Source organism: Manihot esculenta, chromosome 7 (genome assembly GCF_001659605.2).
Source record: "Manihot esculenta cultivar AM560-2 chromosome 7, M.esculenta_v8, whole genome shotgun sequence".
Lineage (NCBI taxonomy): Eukaryota > Viridiplantae > Streptophyta > Magnoliopsida > Malpighiales > Euphorbiaceae > Manihot > Manihot esculenta.
Window position 1 is genome coordinate 30,495,161 of NC_035167.2, and position 26,508 is coordinate 30,521,668.

The window sequence follows — 26,508 nt, forward strand, 5'->3', positions numbered from 1 at the left end:
TGGTTTGCCCTTCCCTTGCTCCAGCTCGGGCTTCCATGCCGAGCTCTCGAGGTTTCGAATCTTCAAGGTTGTACATCAGTGTCAAGTCAGTCTCAGCTGCTCTAATTGTTCGAACTCTCAGGTCCTCTCGGACTTTGAAATCAATCGAGGACTTTAGGTCGACAGGAACAAAGCCTGCCCCACCTCCTGATGATGCCTTTCCACATATGTTTCAAGATATTGAAAGTTTAACTTGTTCCATTGCTCTTTAGAATGTTTCGCTGGTTTTCCTAGGTGTGCACGAGTGTATCGTGCATCACATTTGGGCGTAGGTTTGCACCATTCACTTGTTCCATTGCTCTTCAGAACGCCTACCTATGACGGAACAGTGAAGGGTGCTTATGGGGATCGGCCTGTTCAGTTCCCCTATAATAATGAGACAGAGCTTAGCTGGCTTGCAAAGCTCATCTTCCAAACTATGAGAATTCGTCTGAATCGAAAGCTAGGATAGTGGGGTAGGCGACAGTGATGTAAACGTAGATGATGATGTATCTGGGCATGTAAATCCTTTAAGGATAGCCTTTTATCCTGTAGTGTTGGTATTTGTGACATGCCGTAATGTGTTTTTCTTTTAATGAAATTTTTGTTTTGCGTTCATACTCGAGCTGTTCTTTCCTTGTCATAAATGAAGTACTTAGATTGCTTGCTCTGTAACTTTTCCCGAGGGATCTGCTGTATTGCTTTTTCCCTCTCGCCCCCTTAGTCGTTCAGAACTAGAGTTCATTTAGCCAACTGAGCTTTTGACTTACTTTTTCCGAGCTGGACCAGTCGTACCCGTGGGCTCTGTTTTTAACCTGTGAGCCGAGCTCTTAACCTTCTTAGGTAATGAGCAGGTCTGGTCTTTATCATGCTTCCATCTGCTTGCGTCTTTGAACTTTTTATTTATTTTTTTTTCCGAGCTGGACTAGTCGTAACCGTGAGCTCTGTTTTTAACCTGTGAGCCGAGCTCCTGATCTTTTTAGGTGATGAGCAGGCTTGGTCTTTATCACTGAGTGAGAGGTCCAAGTGGAGCCCGGTCTTAAGGTTTGAGCGAGTTGGGTTTGTTTTATGCAGATAGCATGTGGGCCTTCGGGTGACAGGCTATTGCTATGGGCTTGGCCCTAGACCGGGTGAGGAGAATCCAACGGTCATCATTGCCCCTTTACCTTCTCGTCAGTTATTGTCTAACTGATGAGGGGGTAAACTTCGAGAGTAATTAATGACCGGGCCGCTCCAAGACAAAATTGTTCAGAGCAACGCTTCGTCTCATTATTGCCTTTCATTTCGAATTCTTTCTGTCTTCTGAAGAAACTTGTTCTCGTCTACTCTCTGTTTTCTTTCGACTTCTTCTGCTTTTTCGACCTTGTTGCGTTTCAGGTACGCTCCCTTACTCTTTCATGGAGGGTCCTAAGCTTCCCGATGTTGCTAATCTCAAGTCGCACATTACTCCTTCCATAACTAAGTATATTTCTCGGAGTTACTTAGACACTCCGCTCTACTTTATTCGAGCTCCTCTCCGAAATGAAAGGATAGTTCTTCCAAACCCTTCCCCTCCTAGCTTGGTAGATCCCCAAAGGGGTCGTTGCATAATCTTCTTCCTTAAGCAGAGGGATTTCGGTCTGACTTTCCCTTTTACCCCTTTCTTCATCGAGGTTTTCCGGTACTTTGGGATAACCCCCCGGATGTTGTCCCCAAACTCCATTTTGTTCATGGCTTGTTTTGAATCCATTTGCTTGAGTTGGGGTTTTACACCCACAGCGTGTCTATTTGTCACTTTCTTTCGCCTTGTTAGGGCGACTCAAAATTTTTACTATTTCTCCCCCCGTGGTGGATTGTCTCTTTTCACGGGCTACAAGGACTCAATAAAGGGATGGGTAGAGAATTTCCTTGTGGCGGAGCTGAGAAAAGAGACCGACTTGTCGTGGGGAGTGGGGCTAGACTGGGAGGATGTCCCCCCGGGCATCAACGACCTGCCCCAACTAAGTCTCACCGAGCAGGTGGGGTATCTTCGACTGACTTCTGTTGACAAGAAGTATGACGTTGAGAGGTGTATGTTCGTGTCTAATCTTAGGGATATCCGCGACACGGGTATAATGCCTTGTTTAGCAACTCCGTTTTTTCCTCGTAAGTGATATTAGAAAGTACGCTAACTCTTTCTGGTTTGGTGTTTTTTGGCAGCTTCTAACGTTAAAATAAATGAGATCAAGCCCCCGAAGAACTTAGTTCTGTCCCGGGAGAGTATGCACGCCGCTTTAGATGCCCTTCTGGCTGGGCGCCGCGTGTCTGAGGTCGCTGCAAAGGTGGCTCAGGTTGTTTATGCCAAGAAGGTTAGGCGACCTCCTGCCAGAGCTTCCTCTAAAGCTCCTAAGTCGAGCTCCCACGGTGCCAAGTCTTCTCGGCTGTCTGGCCGTGGCAGGTCGGCTCCTGCTCTAAAATCTGTTCAGGAGTCAGAGTCTGGTCAGGGTTCTACGGAGGATGCGGAGGGAGCATTCCCTGCCAGACTTGGCGAGGGATTGAGAGGAATGGGTATTTGGTTGTTTAGTGTTGTAGGGTTAGAAAAGGAGAACTGCTGCCCTTCTTGGGCAGAGCTCAGGTCATTTGGGATATTAAGGTTGCTTTCATTGTGATTAGCCATCATGGATCTCAGTGGGTTTGGTTAAGAGTGGAACTCCGGCGATGAAAAGATCTCCTTCGTTCCCACAGACGGCGCCAATTGATGATCTGAGATCCAGAGAAATAGGGTTTTTACAATGGGCTCTATAAAACTTAGGAAAAGCTTAAACCTAGAGGCGAGTATTTCTCCTTTTATAGGTTTCCTTTTGTCTGCTAGTGACGTGCCAACAGAACGAGTATCATTAGACCACCTGTCCCTGCTACGCTGATACGGACATACGAGGGAATCAGATCTCTGCCCCATGCGCAACGGTCTCTAATTCTCTCTGTGCGCGGGTAGGCGGGTCTGCAAGGCGGATGGATGAATCCTCCTTCGGGTTCCGGGCTGGACCGGAGAATAGGAACAAAGTAGGGCCCAAATGGGATCGGCCCGAAGTGTAATGAAGACAAAGCCGGCCTGATGGAGAAAGCCAGATGAAGCCCGGTCGTGAGGCTAAGCGGACTGGACCCAATTGGCGTGAGTGGCTTGAGGATCTCTAAGTAATGGGCTATTTTATTGGGCTTGGCCCTAGACTGGGGTGAGGTGAACTCAGAAGTCATCACACTTATCACTGTGTTAAATCTGTGAACTAATAAAAGGATAAAGGTACTCAAATGCACTTATTACTGTATTAAATTTGTGAACTAATAAAAGGATGGATGTATGCATTATCACTTGCCCCTAATTTCCCATCTTTTGGCTTTTGAGTTTTCTTTTCTTTCATTCAAGTAAGAAACTATGTGAACTAATACTATTAAGGAGAAAATTTTCTGCCTTTCGTGTGGTAAAAAGGTCCTTGTAAAATGCCTTAATGGTTAAAGGCACTCAATTTAGAGATATAATCTGTGATTTTGGAGTTGATCCATTATTCTGTCATGCACTAAGAAAAGCTGGTTACCATAGGATACCATGAAGAGGCACTAATAAACTTTTTTGTTCTGAACTAGATTGCAGAAGCTTTACCTTTAGAAAAAAAAGGCCATCTATCGTATAAACAGGGAGGTATAAATATTACAGGCATAATTAGTACAAAACCACTAAGGCTGTGGTACATTTATAAGCTGTTATCCCAGTTGTCCTACTTTCACCTTCTACCTACAATTTTTATTTATTTATTTATTTTACATTTTCAGATCAAAAAAATTCTAAGTGGTTGTTGGGGTTTTCAGAAGCTTCATCATGAAGTTGAATTTGATATCTGGAGAGGTCCTTGGCTGGGGCCAGTTTGCTCCTTCTGGTACCTTAATACATTTGAAACCCTGGCCTTTATACAGTTTTGTGGCACCAGGATTGTTCAGATCACAATGCAAAGCAATGGCACGGCAGCCCCAGCTTCTGGCCTGAGTCTCTGCCTTTGCTATTAGTCTCTTAGCTATCCCCTTCCGCCGGTGTCTCTCCCGAACTGCAACATTCGATATATATGCAATTCCAGTCCTGGAAAAGATATGAATAAGAAATGATACAGTTTCAGCAACTCATTAAATGATGCAATTACTTTATATTTTAAGATGTAAATGCATAAACATCCAGGACATTGGTCATGCGTTGCGCCACGTGGATTTGAATTTAAATAAGATATGGCTAAAATGCAAACAAATGAAGCACATGCTGACACCCAGTGTCAGATACCCAACAATTCAGGAAGATGACTAAGGAAACTTGTAGCAATCTTGCCAAGTTGATATACTGCTGGTTAGTCCTGTGTCTGGCTGATAGATTTTAATTTATTTTTTTACTCAAGAAGTTACTAAAACTAAAACTAATTCTGCACGTTATGCACTCTCTCTATCCGAAAGCACTAGCAGACTCGTCTCTAGATTCTACTTGCTTCCCTCCTCTACCCCTTCCAGTATCTCATTTTCGATAGCTGCTCCGGTCATCACCAGCTCACCTTTGCCAAACTGTTTTATCCACAGTTGCAGCTCATGGCCACATAAACCTAAAGTTATCAGTCTGCATCCTCCGCCTCGACGGCTCGACCCTACCAATCCCTAAAATCCACAATCGATTTTCTTGGACAACAAATGCAACAGTCCAGCTGAGAACATTAACCTACATCCATAACTTTCTTTCTTTGGTTCCTGAGTGATCTCCAATTGCAAATCCCCTAATCTTAGAAGCATCCAAAGTATCAGATAATGAAAAATCTAAATTGTAAGAAAAATGCAGACATAAGATTTTCAAATTCTGAGTTCTCTTTCCAAAGAAACCACGAACACGTTCTCTCTTATGACAGTCTTGAAGCAGATAGGAAATTCAGGGTTGAAAATTGAGGAGGAAGTGAAGATAAACAAAAGCAGACAATGCAACCATTGCCCATCTGATTCTGACCTCTAATCTAAAGATACTTTTTCTATTTTTGCTAATAGGATAGCAAAAGTTGCTGCAAATTATTTATGGCAATTACTACCCCATTTAAAACAAAGTTCGGCCACATTTTGCGCCCTCTCTCTCTGTGCGCCAACTCCAGATTAAAAAAATAAGAGCCATGTAAACCAATTAGCACACCGTTCCAAAACAAAGTTTGGACTCATTTTGTAGTCTCTCTGCATTAATCTAAGTTCAAATTCATAGATATCCAACTTTGGATTCATATGATATTTATCAGATTGGGCCATAAGGGCTAAACTAAGGGTATGAAGATAAATCACAGAAATAAACTATAAATTTCATTAAGGGTGTTCATAATTCGACATCTTTCTCTGCACATTAATTGCAGTCAGCAGTCAGCACACAGCCACAAGTTCATATATTTCAGACTTTGGGAGCATAAATGATATTTGTTTCTTTGGCAATAAGATCAAGTCCTAAACTAATGGCTTTGCAAAGAAACCAGAGAACCAAATAGCATTTTCACCCAGGGTGTCTTAATAACTTTCCATATTTTCTACTGAATACAGTAGTATAATACTCCAGTATGCTGAAACCAACTTCAAGTTTGCCCGGAAGTTTCTCAAAAGGGGGAGGGAAAGAACTATCCAAAATCAACTCTAGTAAAAAAGGACACCCATATAACAATAGATGGGATTGAAATAATAGAAGTTAAGAAATAACTGCTATTCAACACATCCAAGATCATATAGCAATAAGCACATATATAGGAAGGAAAGAAAAAGCCAAATTCTCAAGTTCAGAATTTATATCTATCACCTTTTATAGGGGAGATTCAAGTATACGACACAAGGATCAGGAATGAATGTCAAAGTGGGCAGGATGCAAAATGCAAAAAATCAAAATCTACAATATAACACTTGCATGAATGCCTTGTCCACAAGTTGTACTTCTTATCATTCTGAGATATTTTATTGGACATTGCAATTGCAGAACCAGATAACATAATGATAAATTCATGCATTATTTCTTCAAAATCTCCCCAGCAAACAAGCATGATAGTATATCAATCTCCAAGTAAGCAAATGTCTCAATCAAATGGCTAATACCAGAAATTCATAGAAACAGCAGAACAAGAAAAATCAATCTCATATTATTTACTTCATGTTTATTAATAGCATCATATTGCAGTGATTTCCTCGTATCACGGGGAGAGAACATGAGCAAAGTCAAGCAAACAAGATACAACAAATTGAAGAAGGAGAAGAATGAAAGAGGAAAGGAGACAAGGAAGAAAGGATATAAGGCAAAACACTTCTCCAAATCTTTGTCAAAGGTATGTTGCCAGAGCTTCACTTTTCCAGCCTATCAAAGTTAGATAGATACAACAACAACAACAACTAAGCCTTAATCCCAAATTAGTTGGGTTGGGCCATATGGATCCTTGGACACTATTTAGTTCTGTTAAGACAAAATTAGATAGATATAACATATTTGTAAAAAGAATGATGAAGGATATGAGATGGAAGCGCATGAAGCACAAAGGTAGCATCATAAAGTAGGACCATCATAAGGAGTCAACAAGCAATGTAATTCACACTCAACAAGAAGAAAGCACTGCTTTGCCAATCACCAGAAAAAAAAAATTGTACAATTAAACTCATAAACACTTGAAAGCTGGATGCAACAGAATGTTAAGACAGTCATCACACCTGACTATCCTGTGCTGTTAAACTCACCTTCTTTGCCGAAGTGGGCCTTTCCTTGGAAGAAAATCAGCCACTGTATCCACAGTCAGTATGCCAGCAACATATCCTCTATTGAGACTGAATTTCCCATCAAAGCCTCCAATTTTGAAATCTTCACTTCCAAAGCAGAAGGATTCATCACCTGAATTACCAATGATAGCAACCAGACAAGTTCTCTTGCAACCATTTGGTATAGAGAACCCTGATAACATCCCCACCAGCCTGTCAATCCTCAAAACAAAATCTAGGGGGAAGGAGTAGTCAGGGAAGAAGCAGCTGCAGTGAGTCTCCACCACTTCCCAACAATCCTCTAGCCTTGCCTCCCTCACAACAATCTCAGGAGACACAGAAGGGAATAATTCAACCACTTGACTTGCTCGGCATGCTCCTATACACAATGACCACAATCATCTGATTGAGCTTTTAGTATCTAACAAATCATGCAAACAGATAACAAAGAAAAAAGCTAAATTTCTATCTTGTCTCCCTCTGCAAAGTTTGGTTTAGTTGTGATGAACTGTATGTGTATATAGGGAGAAACGGATGCAGTTAGGGAAAAATATATATATAAACTATAATGTTCTCTAAGTATATTCGATGCAATACCTAATTCTCCAGAGTTGTGAAACGTATGTATATACGATATTCCAAAATCCATGCACGTAGAAAATCTAGACGCATGCAATATTTTGCAATACATCGCAAAGTAATGGTCGTAATGGGAGATCCAACCAATATTTTAAGCTAAAATATACCAAAAAGAAACTATCAACTTGTGTAGATATGATGGTTTATTTGGAAGATCAGAAATGAAATTGCTTTAAAAAGACAACTCCTAATCTCATTGCTAGTGCTCAAAAGCCAAGAAAGGCATGCCTATAATTTACAGAAACACCCTCTTTATTTGTCTCAAGGTCCTTCCACCCATCTACAACAAACGTAGAGAATCAAAACGGTTGCCTCCCCCTGAAGGTCCTTACAAATTTAACTGTGATGTTTTTCTCTTAAGGCCTATGAAAGCTGGTATTGAAGTCCTAATGTCCCTAGAAGAAATTCAAAACGGATTTTAATGACATAGCTCGCTTTAAAGTTTTCATGTAGTTCCGTTTTGGTTAAAGGAAAAGGCTTTGTTACAAGCTATCAGGATTTCTAAGAGACTTGGCCTAACCAGCTTGCTGTTTGATCAGATTCACCAATCACCAGTGCTTGTTAATTCACTATTGCAATCTAGCAAGGCTCCTCCACGGGATGAAATAATAATAATAATAATAATAATAATAAAAGTAAAAAAATAAACGTGCACTAAATATTATTCTTGCCATACACATCAAATATACTCTACTTTACTGTCAGAGAGCCATTTCTACACTAGTAAACCAAAGGCAGCTGTTGAATATCTTGAATCTGATTGCATTATCACTCGACAACTGAAATCCAAGTACAGATTAAGATTCAAAATTAACCCAGAAATCACAACACTTCAATCTGTAGTCAAGATTTAGTCTTGACAAAATCACAAGATAACATACTTAGATGTAAAGAACTACATCTTACAAAGAAAACCCAGAAAAAGTTCACTATAGTAACTGCAAAACCAACAAGAATTAAATGGGTAAATGCCAAAAGAGAACTTTTTGAGGTACCTGATTTGGAGAGGGGAGAGAGAGAGGGTTCATGAGAAACCCTAGAAGAAGAAGAAGAAGAAGAAGAAGAAGAGGAAGTGGAGTAAAAGAAGGATGGTTGCTGTTGCTGTTTCTTGAAATTGAAATTAAGGTTGTTGTTAATGGAGGTTGGGGACACTGCAACTCCCCACGGTATGGACCGCATTTCTCGGAGATTTTCTCTGTCTCTAAAGCATCAGAGAGATTCTTTGCGGTTTTCTCTCTCGAAGGAAAAAGTATTTAGCTTCCACACAGAATGTTGTCTCTGCTTCTGTGGCTGTTTCCAAGGACAACCAGATTTTAGCCACTTACGCTGAAAATGATTTTTTTTTTTTTCATTTTTCATTTTTCCTACTTTTCTTCTTTTTATCATTTTAGCTTAGGCTTAGTTTAGACTCCGTTGATTTGCAAAATATATATTTATAAAATATTTTTTATAATTAAAAAATAAAAATATTTTTTAATACAATAATTTATTTTTTATTATTTTATTTTAATTTAAATATATATATATATATATATATATATATATATATATATATATATATATATTACCATATTTACATATATAGAAATGTTTGATAAAATTTTTTAATATTTAAAAAAATATAAAAAATATATTTTTTTAAATTATTTTTAAAAAATGCTCTTAATTGTAATTATTTTTACTGAAATTGTAAAACTTTTTAACTATAAAAATTTCAGTGTTATATTTTTAGAGAAAGAAAAAAAATTAAGATATCTAAAAATATATTTTTTTAACTGCAAAATTAAATGGCATTAAAAAACTCTAAGGGCATCATGGACCACAGCAATGGAATAGGCCTCAATCATTCCAATAGAAATATCCTTAAAATCAGCTGCCCTATGTGTAGATCTTCTAAAATGAGTAATAAGACATTATAAATTAGGAATAAAAGTTGTTATGGCTGCCAAGCTGCCTGACCTTTCCCTTCCTTTCTCTTTTTTTTTTTCTCCACTTTGGGCTGAGGAGCACAAGGAGAGAAAGAGGTAAAAAATCTCAGCGCCAAAACTATTGCAGCAAAAGACCCACATGCACCTCCAAATTAGGAGCCAATGCCAAGGAGAAAGGCTGTAGATGTGAGAGCTCGTGTACTTTTTGGAATTCAAGCTCCACAAGCCATCGCATGCTCGTTGGATTAGGACACCAACAGAAGTCCAAACTGGCAATGCCAACCATAAAACAAGAAAAAAAGGGAAAAAGTAACAACAGCAAGCAAATGGAAGATATCCCTCCTTTGTAAGAGCATATATGTAAAAAAAAAAAAATTAAATTCTTACTTATTAGACAATTCTATCTAAAAATAGAAATAAAATAAATCACTTTAATAAATGAAGGATGATTACTCTCCGCTGAAAAGGAGGGAAGGACGACCACGCAAGTGGTGGTAGATAGGGGTGAGCAGTATTCGGTTCAAATTGAAAAAATTGATCGAATCGAATTGATTTAAAAATTTGGTTCGGTTTTTTATACATTTCGGTTCGGTTTTTAAATTCAAAAATTTCAGTTATTTCGGTTTGATTCGATTTTGATAAAAAAAAAATCGAAAAAATTGAACCGAACCGATTAGTGATAATAATATATTTTTTCAATAATATAGAGAAATTAAATCATATTAAAATTAAAATATTTTAATTAAATTTTAAAATATTAAAAATAAAGTGTAAAAAATAAAAAAGTATTAAAAATGGAAACCGATCAAACCGAACCGAATCGAACCGAATCAGACCGGTTCGGTTCGGTTTTTGACCAAAATCGATTCGGTTCGATTTTTATAAACACTAAAATTTTGATTTTCGGTTTATTCGGTTCGGTTCGATTTTAAACCGAACCGACCAAATGCTCACCCCTAGTGGTAGATAAATAGATGAATCGCCAAAAGAAAAGAGAGAAAATTTGAGATTTTCTATCTAGCAGCACGATACATAAATTTAGTGATTAAAATACAATGAAAATTAATTTAGAAAGTGATTGGTTTATCTTATTTATGTAATTCATCAGCTTTTAAACAATTAATTTATGTGTTTAATAAATTATTTAAAAAGTAATGGATAACTTATAAGTGCTTTATATGCTTTTTTAATAATTTTTAATTTTAGAGTTTTTTTCTTATCAGCCGATTAAGACTTTATTTTTATTTTTTTTAATAAAAAAATAAAATTTTATTTTTTATATAGATCATATTTTATTAATTATAAATTTTTTATATTAAAATAAATTAATATATACTCATAAATTCTTCATATTCATAAAATAAATATAACTATTATAATTTTACCATTTTAGTTGTAATTTTTATATCACAAAATACATATATACATAAAAAAACAAATAATATTCTCCTTACAATCATATTTTTAAATCTTATATATATTATATAAATAAATTATTAATTTTGTATACACTTTTAATGGTAAATAAATAATATATATATTTATATTTATTATTTTACATATCAATAATAATATATATATATATATATATATATTATTAAAAGTTTAGTATATTTTAATTATAATTAGCAGTCAGCTATGAATAACTATGTATGAAAAATTAAAAAATATTAAATTTTTATTTTTTTAAATTTACACATATGTTATTATTAAAATATTAAATATTAATTTAAAAATTGCACTTTATTTAATTTTTTTAATATGATTTAACATATTCAATATTTTAATAATAATTAAAAATAATAAAAAAAATTCAAAGTTTTTGACATAACATTTTAGTCCAAGATCAATTCTAGCATTTTTGCCGTCGTTTTAAAAAATTGCTAAAAGGCAATCTAAACCGGCACACAACACAGAGCCCTCACAAATGCGGTCGGTTACTCGGTTACCGTCTAGCTCCGGTTCAAGAAAGGCCTACACGGCCCACTATAAGATCACGGTTTCTGAGAGATTTGATCCCAAAATTTTCCCAAGGAGCTCTTTCCCTTCTCTGCATAAATCCACCCACTGAAAGAGCTCCTTTCTCTTTTTCTTCTATTTTAGTGTATAATAAAATTTAGACTTTTTTAGGTTTTCCCCAAAAGCCATGTCTGGTCTCAACCGATCTTCCAGTACTCCGTTTAAGAACGGCGGCCTCCCTCCTCAAGAACTCCTTGACGATCTCTGCAGGTCTCTACCTACACTCTATTTCAGCTCTTATATGTTACCATATGATGTTTTGGATTTTTCAGTGATAGGAAGTGAATTTCTATCTGGGTTGTTTTCAATTAAGTTGATCGAATGTGGGGATTGATCAGAATTCTAGGATGGTCTATGATTGTTGTTGTAGCTCCTTTAGCTGTTTAAGTTTTAGTTTTACATTTGTTGTCAAATGGTGTAGTATGATTCTAGTCGCATACAACTTGTGTTGTCTGAGCACTGAGAAACGAAACAGATATAGCTGTGATAACCAATTCTACATGAGCTAACTTGCAGCTTTTAATTTTGTCACTCTTTGGGGAATCCGTTGTTTGGCAGTGTGCACTCAACTTCAATTGAAGTATAGTTTGCTTCTTGACAAGAGATGAATAGAAGCTTGATTAAACCAACCATTCCAATACTTCTGGTTAATCTGGTCTTTTTTTTTGCTGTGCTTTAAGGCTAATGATACTTCCTTGTAGTCAACAAATCTACTTGTATCAGAATCTGTATTTTTCCCATTTTCTTGTGCTCTCTTAGCAATCCAACAAAGGAATATTAAGTTCAACCTTTTTTTATTATTTACCTAATAATAATAAAGGGAAAACAAGTTGACACATGTGTTCCTCTGTGTGTCTGTGTGAGCACAAGATTTCTTCTTGAATTGCATTTTATGATCTACATTGATGGCATGTAGTGTTCCTGGTCTATAATAACTTTAAGAATTGTTTTTCAGTTCAGAAGTGAGCCATCCGCTCATCTTTAGACCTGATTTTATATTCATTAATATGCAACTGCTGGTTCTCTGGTTATTGTTGGGAAGGGGCCCCAGGATTAGAAAAAGTTTTTCACTTATTTCCCTCTTTCCCCACCCTTAAAAAATTCATCACATACTTTATAACCCTGCACCTGAAGCCTTTTTTTTTTTCATTAATTTGATGCAGTCGGTTTGTTTTGAATGTGCCAAAAGAAGATCAACAATCATTTGAGAGAATTCTATTCCTTGTGGAGTATGCACATTGGTTCTATGAAGATAATTCGGTGGAAAAGAATCCTTCACTGAAGTCATTCACTCTGAAGGAGTTCACATCCTTGAGTATCCTCTTTTATGGAATCTGCTTCTGGGTTGCATCCGTCAATTTTTTAAATGCATTGTTATTTACTGATCTACTGTTCACTTGTTGATGGATGATTTATGTTTATTCTATATGCATATTTCTTGTGTTATTGTGTTGACAACATATTTTTCATTAGGTATGCCAATCCATTGCAAAAGAATGAAGTGCTGGCATTAATTAATCAAGTTTTGCACTGACTGGCTATTAAGTTTAATACTAGTATGTGCTCAACAATGGTATTACGAGGGTGACATACTAATTTCAGTGTATCTGTACTTTTCCTTTTTCAGGCTGTAAATCTTTGCTGGTATTTAGAAAATAGTTATAAAAATTTGTGTTCTGAAGTGGTTGATTTTCATTTGATACTTCAGATCAGCATCTTGAATGTTGTTTCGCTGCTCAATTGGAGAAATTGTGAACACTGTGATGCTGCTTTGTTCCAACTGTAGAAGGCTGATTCAATCCATTGTCATACCTCTATTTTTAGGGCTGTGTTGACCCTAAATTTGGATGATACTTTTCCTTGCTAAATTCAAATCTGCTAAAGAAGTGATTTGGTTTTGCAGTCAATAATGGAAAAACCAGTTAACCAACATGCAAAACCATATGATGGCCTTGGACTTCTCTATATGTTGCACTTGTATTAGATATGCTATCATTTATTAGGACTATTTGCTACATATATAAAGTTGCATTTTTTGCATCTATAATTCCTTGTATATCGTCACGTGTGTCTATTTTCTTAATCTGTTTTTATCATGTTTCCTTGACATATCACAGTGTTTAACAGTTGTGATGTTTTGAGACCTTATGTTGCTCACATAGATGACATATTTAAAGACTTCACTTCATACAAGGTTCGAGTTCCTGTAACTGGGGCAATCATTTTGGATGAAACCTTTGAACGGGTGAGCCCTCCTGCGATGAATCTAGTGTGAATAGTTGTATTTGGTCACTATTTTAGTCATAGGAGTCCTAAATGTGAAATTCTCTTTTAATTTGCAATCAATCCCATTTGTCCTTGTTCTATTCTTGCACATTATATTGTTGCTAATCATGCACTCATGTTTGGATTCAAATATGAATGTATAGTATTACTGATGACTTTGTTTAGTTAGTCTTTCAGCTATTGGATTTTTTCTTCGTCTTTTTCTTTGCTGCAACACATCTTCACCATTTTCATGAAGTTCTAAATACAGCGGATCTCTCTCTCTCTCTATGCCCTTTGCACTACTTATCATAAAAAATGTTGAATGATTAAGTTAAAAAAATTGTTAGAAGTATTATTTATAATGAGACTTTAGAAAATAAGAATGGAAATGTTGCTCACTTTTATAGCTATTAGAAGTTGATTGCTTATAGTGTTTGCTAATGGTTAATGGTTGATATTTGTTAATTTCGTAGTAAATCATCAAGGATGCTCAAATTAAAAATATATTAATTATTTAAGTCATAAAGATGCCTTTCATATTATACTTTTTCTTGCTTAAATATATGAATGCCATTTTTGGTTTAAATATTGTATTTAACACTATGATAATAATATTTTATCTTTCCATCAAATTCTAAATAGTTTAAAAATTTAGAGAAGATGGTGTTTTGTAATTTGCAAATGAGGAGGACAATTTAGTCCAACTGTTAAAACAGTTCGCATTAGCTAACAACTTAAGAAAAAGGCTCCAAAATGGAACTAACAGAATCTATAGCTATTCAGTATTCCCTGCAAGGCTACAACTAATGGATGCTGACTTCCTTATTTCTTTTGCTAGACTGCTAACCATGAATTTCCTATCTTGGGGGTTGGCTAACAGCAGCTCTCAATAGCTGAACGATCTTGATGATAATGTGAATGCTTTTTTATGGAAAAAATCTTAGACCTAGTTTATAAGTGAATATCATGAAGTATTACAATTTTTGCATGCATTGGAGTTCTGGCCTGGTTGCCTCAGAAAAGATAGTCCAGTACCTGAATATTTTAAGAAATAGGGAAAAATGCTACTAGGTCCATAGAGTAGTCCAACAATTTGCTGTTATAGTTGGACATGTGACTTAGGAAGAGGATGATATTGATATTTGAAGAATAATGTTTTAGTGCATGGCATAAAGTTCTTGCTAATATATATTTTACAAAATTTCTTAGTGTTCATATGCTTACCTTTTTTTTAAAGCATGCTTACACTGTACGTGTTATCCTTTTTTTGTTTGTTTTTTTCTTTTTGACAAGATATTTTAGGATTAAGATGTCAAATCCTTCATGATGATCTATTTGGACTATTTCTCTTTTAATGGACCTTATGAGGGAGGGTGCGGTGGCCAGTGAGGGCTTTTTTTCTGCATAATTTAAGAAATATAAATTTGAACTTGTAATGCTTGCAAGAATTATCTGTTGTTGAAATCAACATTTGAATTCCTTGTATCTAGTTTCTTAGCTCGGTTCATGTGATTTGTAGTGCCTGCTAGTGAAGGGTTGGAAAGGGACAAGTTGGAGTTTTCCGCGAGGCAAAAAGAACAAAGATGAGGAAGACCATGCATGTGCCATCCGAGAAGTAAGTTTTTTCTTGCATAGTATGTTATTTGTGTAATATCTCATTTATTGATCTTTAAGCTTCTGATTGTGCTTGAATAATAGATACTCTTTACACGAACAGTTGGACCATGAACTACCGGTGGTTAGAAAATTTTTATTATCAAAATATCTTAATGTTTTAGTTATTGCTAGTGACTGCATGATGTATGCTTTCACTGACTTGGTAAATGCTGATAGGCTTTTTGATGTCATGTTAATCAACAGTTCCATGCAATATATTTGTTCGTTATAATTAACCTTGTTGAGATAAGGATGATTAGCTCAACTAGTAGGAATGCATATCCTAGGGCTGTGTTCCATAAGAAATATATTTCTCTCCATTTCTAAGAGAGATAAAGGATAAAATGCATAGATAGCTTCAAACAGGGAGGAATATTATGTTTTTGTTTTTCATCTGTTCAAACAAACAATGAAGCTGGCTCTTATTAATATGATCACCAATTCCTTCTCAAATACATGATCACGATCTTCATTGAAGGTGTAGGTTCTTAAACTTTATTTGTCTCAAGTAGCATAGGTTCTAATACTTGTTCAATTGTTGGCTTACTCTTGCTCAACTTTTATTCATAGCTTAGGTGAAGAGGTTTTTGAATTTGAAATTTGAAGTAAAGTATTTTCCTTTTGGGGCACATATGTTGCTGAGAGAGTTATTTTACTTGTCCTTTGAGTTTGGTGGTAAAAAAAGTTGGAAATTCTTATGGGATGAGCAACCTTACAGTAATTGAATCATTTTATTATTTCCAGCTGTTAACTTGAAAAAATTGATTAAGGAAAAGTTTTAGGAATGACTAATTACTCTCCTTTCCCACTTGCACACGCACTTAATTGATATTTTCTTCATGTCAAATTCAGGTTTTGGAGGAAACAGGTTTTGATGTTTCAAAACTTCTCAACAAAGAAGAATACATTGAAGAAATGTTTGGACAACAGAGGGTAAAGCTTTACATAATTGCTGGCGTGAAGGATGATACTGCTTTTGCACCACTTACAAAAAAGGAGATAAGTGTATGTCATTGCTTCTTGTTTACTTTTGTTGACAATTTTTCTGCTTTAGCTATTTAATATGATGTTTTTAACTAGGAACATAAAGCATCATTTCAAGATCCAGCTCTATACTTAAAAATTTCAATATATGTTGTGGTTGTAAATTATGAAGTTACAAGGTAGCCTATTGATACAAGAATTCTAAAGTGGCAATATCTTAAACTAGGAATCAGAATGTACTTAACATAAAGGCCTATTTTATGGCCGTAATTTCTGCCCAAATTAAGGAAATATGCAACGAAGCAAAAAAAAATCCTGAATTAATGTAAAATTGCCTATCCTTTCCCTAAAGATGGTGCATAGATATCTTCCATGTACCTTTTGCGAAAGAAAACATGGAAAGATTTGCTATTTTTGCTATTAGTGAAATTATCAACCAATTGATTTTTAAAAGTCACATGGAAGATGTGTAAAATTCCACAATTTAGTTTTTTTTTCCTTAATGAAATATTGATCGATTTCAATGTAACTTGTTCGATCACGTTAAATTGGATTGTGTGCAATACCAATGGTAGCCTTATTAGCAAAGTATAAGAACAAATTTTCTCATAATTGTGAATCTTGCAATAATCTATGGATTCACATAAATTCATGAACAACTAGAGTAACAGCTTTGTATTCAATCTCTGCATTGTATCTTGTTACTACATTATATTTTTTGCTTGTCCAAGTGACTATTTTTATCGACAAATGTGCAATAACCCGATGTAGATATTTATTTTGTTACATAGCAGTCCTGTAATTCCCTTTGAAACAGAGAAATGGGGAGAGAAAGAAATAGAAGTAGATTGGGTTGAGAAAAGAAATAGAAAGGGGAGAAGTAATAGAGAGAATTAGATAAGAGGAGAGAGCAGAAATGGGGAGAAAGTTTATCTTGATTACTAATGATTTGGATATCTTTCTCTTTACAAGTAAGTTCCTATTTATACTATTTTGGGTCTCATAATTACACTCTATAGTTGCAATTGACCGAAGAGACAATCTACTATTTCTTTATTCTTTAGTCGTAACATTCCCCACCCCTTGAAATCATTCTTGTCCACAAGAATGAATAAGGAAAGCAGAGCAATATAACTATGAAACAGTTGCCTCCATATGTAATATATTCCAACATCAAGTGATTTTAGGAAGGACTTTTGTTGCAGCCACTTGGAGTGGCAGTTAGCAAACAAATAACTGCAGCAAGGGCCAGATTTTCTTCCTCTGTCATCTCCTCATTTCAAACTCAGTTTCTTTTAGCAGTAAATGACTGCTGTATCCCAAAGAATCCCTCTTCTTTCTCTGCCTTCACCTAATTTCAAACCTTTCTTCTTTAAGGATCACAAAATAATTCAGCTGCACTTTCAAATTACAAATGCCGCAAGATTGATACCATCTTTGACAATGTCTTCCTTCCCTTGTTTCCTTTTTTCCCTTATCAAGAACAGCCTCTGCAACAAGAAAAGATTTTGACGTCAATATTCTTGGATTAGAATCAAATTTATCCAACAATGCCCATGCTTATTCTGAAGAATTTCAGTGAAGTGAAGGACAAAAAAATATTGAATTGAAGAGTTACTCTTCATAAAAAATTTGAAAAGAATTTAATTTGGATGCGAGAACCGGATTAGTCTTTCCATCAGAATCAAGTTTTTAAAGATTAGGACAACCAAAATCCATAGAACTTTCTTCGTCCTTGGCAACACCATCATTTTCATCAAAATCTAGATTCTCTTTTTCAAGATTGGAACAATCTGAATTACGGAAATCCATGTTATCAAATTCTTTATCTTCATCAAGATTGTATACTATCTCACAACTTTCTTCCTCAATTTTGCTAACCTTCAGATATGGCAAGCACAAAATTCCCCTAGTATTATTCTCATGGGAAGTGGGCTCAGGATCTGAAACCAGCTGAGAAACAGTTTCCTTGTCTTTTGATTGTGAAGCCCTTGATCTCTCTAACATTTGGTCCAGTTTTTGGACTAACAAGTCTATTTTGTGGTTCATTTCCAACTTCAATTCCAGCTGGTCATCTTCATTCTTTTCAGTGTTGTTAATGGTGAAGAAAGGCGAGGCGAGGCGCCACCCCCTCGCATCGCCTGACTGAGGTGAGGCGCCTGCACAAAGGTGACACCTCAGTCCACTAAGGCGCCAGGCGAGAGGTGCCAGAGGACCTTTCTTTAAAAAAAAAAAGCTTTTAAACAACAAAAGAGAAATCCTAGTCTCTCTCTATCTCTTTCAAACAACAGATAACACTTCCACAGCAATTAAAATGCAAATTTCTTATTCTTTCTTGCTCTTAATACCATCAACCAGGTACGTCTCTCCTCCTTTCTCTCTTCTTCTTCTTCTTTCTCCTCTCTTCTCTTCTTACTGTACCTGCATAGCAGAATGCCTTCTTTTTTTAATTTTTCTCTCTTATTTTTTCCTTCTCTTTCTCATCCTCTCTTCTCTCTTTGCTGGACCTGACACAACAGCAAATTCTCTTTTTCTTTTCTTTTTTTTTTTTAAATTCTCTCTTCTTCTATTGCTGCAAATAATATATATATATATTTCATTTGAACATGTATTTTTTTTCCTTAAATATGGGTCTTCATTGAAGTGTTTATATGTATATTTAAAATATATAACAAAATTTTGGCTTTGTCGCCTTCGTCTTGCCTCTCGCCTAAGGCGATAGGGTCCCCTATCGCCTTAGGATCGCCTATCGCCTTGATAACACCGATTCTTTTGTTGATTTTCCATTATTAAGGGGATGAGGAAGCAGTAGAAAGAACAAAATGTGATTCAAGAACTCAAGAAATGAGAAAGAAGGAACAATGTCTTTTTCTAGAAATATAAATGGAACCCTAGAAGTGAGATCAGGTGAGAAAAGAAACGGAAATGAAAGAAAGAATGAGAGAAGATAGAAGAATTAGAGAGAAACAAAAGAAAAGAGGGAGAAACATAGGGAAGCTGAGGAAAGAGTAGAAATTAGGGGGAAATAGAGAAAAAAAGGGATGAGGAATAGAAGAAGAAATAAGAGAAAAGCAGAATGTAGACAAGAGAGAATAGAGAGAATTAGGGAGGGAAAATTATTAGAATCTTGATATTTCTTGGATTTCCAAGAAATTCAAGAAAGAAGAATTGTAGAAAGTAGAGCAGAAGAAATATGGATTTCAAGAAAAGGAAGCAACAGAAGAATATGAGAAAAATCTGGAATTTAGTGTCTTTGGATTGTAGGCTTTGATACCACTTGCTACATAGCAAACCTTTAATTCCCTTTGAAACAGAGAAATGGGGAGAGAAAAAAATAGAAGTAAATTGGGTTGAGAAAAGAAATAGAAAAGGGAGAAGTAATAGAGAGAATTTGGGAAGAGGAGAGAGCAGAAATAGGGAGAAAGTGTATCTTGATTATTAATGATTTGGATATCTTTCTCTTTACAAGTAAATTCTTATTTATACTATTTTGAGTCTCATAATTACTTTCTACAATTATAATTGACTGAAGTGACTAATCTACTATTTCTTTATTCCTTGGTCATAATATTATCATCCAGGATCCAGCTCAATCAACATTTATATAGCCTTCTGTTTTAAGTGACCATGTTTAGGAGGGGAAAAATATTTCCTGGATTACACTTGTGTACATCAAAATATGAAGAACAACATGCACATGTGAATCTCAAAGGTTATGCATAAATTGGCTGACCACACTTACAACATAAGAGTCATAGACTATATTTGGTCTAGTGTGAGAAAGGTAATCAACCTTGTAATCAATCTTTGGTATCAACCAATATCAATGGGTTTCTCAATGCCAACTACTATTTAGGAATTTTAGCTAAACAATAATACAATATGAAATCTAGCTAGAATAGGAATATAGCTAATCCTAATTAAAGTAGGAAACTTTGATAAATAGTCCTTATTAAAATAGGAAAGCTAATCTTATTTGAATTAGGAAAACATCTAGAATCCAATCTCTGCTAGCTTTTTTTTTTTCTTTTTTTTTTGTTTGAAAAAATAATATATTCCAAAGGGAATGAGGACTGTTTGGAAGCAAGACTGCCAAAAAAAAAAAAACTCCTGACATGTTGGGTAGAGGGGCACGACCTAAGACTGCTCTGTGCTATCTTGCTATCCCTGCTGGAATGCCCTGCTTCCTTCCTATGCTGCTTCCCTGCTGTTTCTCCTGTCTTAGTCCATCAAGCACCACTTTACCCCCCATTTTTGCGTCCTGTATTCTTGCCAATTTTTTTATATCTTCCTTCATCATCATGTCCATCTTAATGAATGTCCCATCATTTAGATACCTTCATCAAGGAAGTAAGACGCATTTTGTAGAATATTGTAGTATTAAGGGTATCTTTTTTTTTTTAATCCGCTTGCAGGAAATTGCATGGCAACGGCTTGATGAACTGCAGCCAGCAAGTGATAATGTAATATCTCGTGGCATCACCGGCCTTAAGCTTTACATGGTTGCACCATTTTTAGAGTGAGTGCTCTAGCGCAGAATCTTGATAATTTAAAGTATTTAGCGATTTCCTTTTTTTTTTTTTTTCTGAAATTCAATGCATTTGTTTTCATGCAGGTCCTTGAAATTGTGGATATTAGAGCATCAACCCCCAGTAGCTCCAAGGCTTGATATGCCAATCAAAGGTTTCATTTTCCTGTTTCTTTATAATTTCAGATGTCTTCTTCAAGTCATTAGGTTTGTGCGAATGTCATGGATAAAAGGCTTAAGGGCTGTTTGGTTAGTTGTTACATGCCGCTAATATTTGATAGGCTTCCAAACATCTAAATCAAGTGTTTAGTAATCCTTGAAAAAAAAACAAGGCAGCTGATATGAGGCTTATCAACTGCATTTCGGATCAACTCTCAAATTAGAGTTGTTTTTTATCAGCCGATAATTGTTTTAATTTAAATCATATTATCCTTTTAAAATGTATAAATTATAGTTTTTAAATTAAAATTTCATCTCAATAAATTATTTATAATTACAAGAAATAATAAATAAACTAAAAATATAATAAATAATAATTAAATTACTTATAATATTTTTTTTGAAACTTATAATATTTATTATTATATTATAACTAGGGGCGAGCACTGTTCGGTCAGAACCGAAATAACCGACCGAATCGATTTAATTTAATAATTTGGTTCGGTTTTAAAATAAAATCGGTTCGGTTCGGTTTTAATTTTTGAAAATTTCGGGTTGATCGGTTCGGTTCGGTTTTAGAGACAAAATAATTCGGTCGAACCGAACCGACCGAATCAGCCTTAAACGTTGCGTTTTATGATAGGGTTATATCACTTAACTTCGTCACTTTCCCAAGTTCCCATCCCGCTCCCGCATACAGGCAGCCACCTACCTACCTCCCTCTCTCTCAAACCTCAATCTCAGTTGAAGCACGCTGACGGCAGCGAGAGTCTCCTCACCTTTCTCGTCCCTTCTCCGTTCTCGTCCTTCAGTCCCGCAGCCACGGCCACCCACCCACCCAGTCGCCAGTCCCGCAGCCACCCACCCACGGACTCACCCACTCGCGAAAGCCAGCCAGAGTCTTTCTCTCCATCCTTCGCGTCTTCAGTCCCGCAGCCACGGCCATCCACCCACCCAGTGGGATATTCCCTTTCGCACTGCAGATTTTCAGAAGATGAACAAGCCCTTTACATTGTCATTGACTGTCGTTTTATCTTTGGTTCTGTTATTTGGAGAGGCGAAAACTATTGATCCTTACAAGGTAAATTCAATTGATTCCATTCTTTTGTTTTTCTAATGGTTTTAAAGAAAATTTGTTGCTGGTGTGGATTCTCATTGTTCACCATTCTCCTTTTAATGTATGTTTAAATCAATTTCTTCGCCTCCTAAATTTCCTCTACATTTGGGGGAAATTTTGAACTTTATATTTCCTGAGTAAAATTGTTGGCTTTTGATGTTCAGTTAAAGCTGATTGAATCTCATCTCGGCTTTTGCTCTGAAATTTGAAGCCTGTATATGAAGCAGATGATCTGTTAGTTTCAAATTTGTGAACAAAAGAATTTGCTTCGAAATTAAGCTAACTGAAAAGATCAAAAACCGATTTCGAACCGAACCGAACCGAACCAATTCGGTTCGGTTCGATTCGGTTTTATATCTTATTTGGTTCGGTTCGGTTTACAATTTAAAAGAATTCGGTTAAATCGGTTTTTGCCGGTTCAATTCGGTACCGAACCGAACCGACCGATGCACACCCCTAATTATAACAATTATGTATATATATGAAAAATAATTATATTTTAAAATTTTGTTTTTAATTATTATATATGTAGTATAATAAATTAATACTTTATATTTATTTCATTAATATTGTAGATATATACCCTTACTAGTTATTTTATATGCCAATATTAACAATTAAACATATTTGTTAAACACCTAAGATATATATCAGTTATCAACTACTGGTTACAATCAGGTATCCGCTATCAGCTATCCAACTATATCCGCCAGTTAAATCAAGCAGGATAAATATATAAAAACCCAGTTCAGCCTTTGTTTTCAATTTTGATTCTAGTTCAGTTCAATCCGGTTGATTAAATCTAGTGGTCAAAATTAAAATAATATAATCATAATAAGTGAAAGTTTTGGTTTTAGCTTGATATGGAACTGCCTACTATGGTCCAAGTCAAGTTCATTTTCGAATTTGATCAATGTTGATTTTGAAACCATCTGTGACCACCTCTATGGGACAAAAATAGAATGTTGCATATTTTGATGCAAACCAGGCAGAAAATCCCCCCCAAAAAAAAACAATTTACTTCAAGTTATCCTCCTAATTGGAGGAAACTAATATTTCATAAGAATAAAAAGCATGATTTAGTTGCTAGATCAAGTTCAAAAGCAAATTGGCTATGGTTTTTAGCAACTTATGAGCTCATCTGGTCGTGGAGATGTCAAACAATGAACGACTTAAGCTTTTAATCCAAACTAGTTGCAGTTGGCTATACAAGTCCTATGTCACCATTTAACTCTGTTAGAAACTAATTTTGTAGTTTGATACTAGTATTGAAGACTTGTACATCCTTTTGATACCACTTCCCTCTACATTATTTTAGGTGGTCTTTATTTTTTTTTTTCTTTCTCCCTTCTCACTCCTTCCTCTAGTAACTTATTATGTTTTTTGTATTGGATTATTTGGCCTTATACTTTGAATATGACGAGACCATAATAAATGATTCTGTTTCATTTTATCTGCAATGTGTGCTACATGTATTATTTGAGGGGTGCAGTCCCTCCTAATCTTATCCATTATTATGTTACCAATTATCCATTTTATGATCAACATTTCTACCACACTCATCTTGCACATAAGTTGTGCCTTGGATATCTAATATTCACTCCCATACAACATTAGTGGTCCAACCACAATCCTATAGAACTTGACTTGCATTTTGTTTGGGATCTTACAATTGCATGATACATTGTCACGTTTCTCCATTTCATCCATCCTATATTGATTCTATGAGTTACGTTACATCATCATCTGAACTCCAGACTTCTTTATGATAGAACCTAAATACTTGATTGCATTTAGGTGTCAAAGCTCTTTAAACAAACTTCAATGTTGATAAAATGGACCAGACATAACTCCAACCCAAAAGTCGCCTCCATTGCTTCTACTGGAGCAAACTTGTATTGCATGTATTTCATCTTACTTTTACTTAGCTTGTATACACATCTCCAACTTTTGATCAACTCTTATCCATATAGATACAAACTCAAAATCAATTGTTAGTGTGAACCACTATTGAGAGAAACTAGTTTGTATCCTCTCCCACTATCCCTGTTCGTATAACCGCTATTGCAAACTTGTCTTTTGTAACATTTATATTCATGGAAATGTCAAACAAATAAAGTCAATTTATGACAATCAAATAGGCACTAGATATTGCTAATCTAATTTTGCATGAAAGGACAAGACATATACAGGTGGATTGTCATTGTATTAAGCAGAAGATTGAGTCAGGATGTAGTGATATTAATTTTGTCAATTCAAATGACCAATAACTAACATGCTTATTACATCTTTTAAAGGGTTTCAAATTGATTACATCCGTAACAAGCTAGATGATCTGTAGGTTCTAGCTCAAGGGGGTGTGTTAAGATGCAATAATTGCACATAAGATTGAGATAATATGTTATGGTCATGTGCAGTAAAGGTGCTTGTAAATTTGTCTTGTAATAATGTATTTTTCCTTTTCAATATATTTGTAAATGGTATACAACATATCTATCAAGGGCTTGAGGGAGTTAATTGAGCTTTTTTCATCCATATTCCTCTTCTATTTCTTCTTTTATAGATAAAAAAAAATAACCTAGAGAGAATACAAAAATTACATGGAACAGAATTAGCACAAAATTAGAGAGACCTTGCTTGAAGGAAGCTCGTCATCTTTGCCATGTGCATGACGGTGATCTCAAAGCAAAGACCAACTTTGGCATCATACGGACAGTGGGAAGGAGGTCTAGTTTCTTCATTCGCTTGTGGGATCTCCATTCACTCTCTAATAGGGGGACAATGAGATTTCAGTTGGGATTTTTTTATAATTTTTGAGGACGACTTAGATTTGCATGTAAATGAGGGGGCTATATTAGGGGATTAAGAAGGAAACAAGCAATGAGTTAGGTTTTGGAGGAACTGTATCAATAATGGAATGATAAGAGGAAAGGGAGTTGTGATATTTCAAAGAGAGAAGAAGGGTCAAAAAACACTCCATTCTAATTTTTGTTATTTCTGAATTTGTGTTTCACACATTTGTTTTGTCTACTCTTGTCAATCTTCTGATACACGTTAATGTTTAACAGTGTTTTACATGCTTAAATCTCTGAAGAAAAGGACCCAATGTCAAAAGTTTAGGGCTGCAATGTAAATATATAAAACCATGTGGACTCAATATACGAAAACATTAAAGTTGAGAAGCAAAATATGCCTTATGCCTATAATAAAAAAGAGAGTTACGCATTCAAATGCGGAAGAGAAGGATTACAGTTGTGTTAAATGGTGGCAGGCGTGAACTGTATTCATCTAATAGGCTATGAAAGTGTCGTGACTCATGATACATACAATCTACCATATTGTGCTTTTATAGAATAGTATATTGCTTTGTATTGGAAATCAGGTTAGCAGAGTATTTTTTTTTGCTGATGAGTTCCTTTTCATCTGTCAAGGCATGTGTGTTTGGAAAGCAAAGAACACTTCTATCGGGAGCAGCACTAGCACAGCAGTAGTGGAGACCCAATCAGCTAAGCCTGGAACTGATGCTCATCCTCCTGATGCCGGCCCTGGCAAAAGCTTTAGAAATTTTAGATTTGACACTGCTGGAATCCTGAGAGCAATGGAAGCTGGGTTTTCTGCCTGACAGTTGAAATTTGTAGCTCTTTGTAAATGCTCTATGCTTACATAGATGAGTTAGTATTCTTCCTGTATCACCAAGCATCAGTAGTCACTTTCATTTCAACTAGCTGTGCCAGATGTATATCATTTGTGTCGGTTTTTGGCGGTTGGGTTTAGTGTTGCATCCTGTACAGAAGCCCTTCTGTAGCTTAGTGTGTCTTTATCGAATTGTCATTGTATATTGAACTGAACTGGATCCCCTTGCTCTTAAAAGCCAAGTGACTTTTTGTAGTTGTTCTCGTCTCGTCTCTGGGTTGAGATTCTTGATTGTGTTTATGAGTACTACTTTCATCAATCTACATATTGTTGCATCTTTATTCACTTGTAGTCTTAATACTTAAATTAGTTAAAATGAAATTTATGATGCACTATTATGGAATTGGAGAGCTGTTGGTGTGGTTTTGATCGGTTGCTAGATCAGGTGGTTCTCTAATTAGCTTTTCACTTATTGATCATTGATTGTGAGGGGAAGGAAACTGTTAGCAAATTACTGGGAATTCAACTCAATAAAAGTTGGCGGGTTGAGATTCAGTTTCAAGATTATTGACGTATTTCAAGCTAATTTTCCAGGTATGTATAGTAAGCAAGGTCGAGTCTTTTAGTTAGATTTAGCTCATCTCATCTCGGCTTGTTAATAGTCATGAGTTTATTTGTAAATAAATTTATTATATAGGCATATAAATATATCCCAGAAAGCTTAGTTTCATGACTTTTCAAGGAAGCTGCCAAACCTAGAATTGATGGATGCATCATCCTATGAAGTAAAAAATTATTGTGATGTGCTACCAATGAAA

The 26,508-nt window shown here is 35.5% G+C and overlaps 2 protein-coding genes across 2 annotated transcripts; one reads left to right on the top strand and one right to left on the bottom strand.

The window, feature by feature from the left end:
- Nucleotides 1–3,635: 3,635 nt before the first annotated feature.
- Nucleotides 3,636–8,703, bottom strand: LOC110619049. The gene is made up of 3 exons (XM_021762306.2): nt 8,394–8,703; nt 6,742–7,138; nt 3,636–4,105 (listed from the first exon to the last, which is right to left on the bottom strand). Exons 1-3 carry the CDS (start codon nt 8,575–8,577, stop codon nt 3,817–3,819), a joined length of 870 nt encoding a protein of 289 aa, XP_021617998.2. The 5' UTR covers nt 8,578–8,703; the 3' UTR covers nt 3,636–3,816.
- A 2,525-nt stretch (nt 8,704–11,228) lies between these two features.
- On the top strand, nt 11,229–26,031 carry LOC110619374 (mRNA-decapping enzyme subunit 2). Its single transcript, XM_021762782.2, has 8 exons — nt 11,229–11,555; nt 12,509–12,660; nt 13,463–13,590; nt 15,133–15,228; nt 16,122–16,274; nt 20,669–20,772; nt 20,869–20,936; nt 25,489–26,031. Exons 1-8 carry the CDS (start codon nt 11,473–11,475, stop codon nt 25,677–25,679), a joined length of 975 nt encoding a protein of 324 aa, XP_021618474.1. The 5' UTR covers nt 11,229–11,472; the 3' UTR covers nt 25,680–26,031.
- Nucleotides 26,032–26,508: the final 477 nt, after the last annotated feature.

Bases quoted from the DNA above. Each gene is read 5' to 3' on its own strand.
- LOC110619049 (XM_021762306.2), bottom strand. From the start codon at position 8,577: ATGCGGTCCATACCGTGGGGAGTTGCAGTGTCCCCAACCTCCATTAAC. The intron at 7,139-8,393 runs GTACCTCAAAAA...CATTGTGTATAG, and splicing joins CTCTCCCCTCTCCAAATCAG to GAGCATGCCGAGCAAGTCAA. The intron at 4,106-6,741 runs GTGAGTTTAACA...TATCTTTTCCAG, and splicing joins GGCCCACTTCGGCAAAGAAG to GACTGGAATTGCATATATAT.
- LOC110619374 (XM_021762782.2), top strand. From the start codon at position 11,473: ATGTCTGGTCTCAACCGATCTTCCAGTACTCCGTTTAAGAACGGCGGC. The intron at 11,556-12,508 runs GTCTCTACCTAC...AATTTGATGCAG, and splicing joins CTCCTTGACGATCTCTGCAG to TCGGTTTGTTTTGAATGTGC. The intron at 16,275-20,668 runs GTATGTCATTGC...ATCCGCTTGCAG, and splicing joins TTACAAAAAAGGAGATAAGT to GAAATTGCATGGCAACGGCT.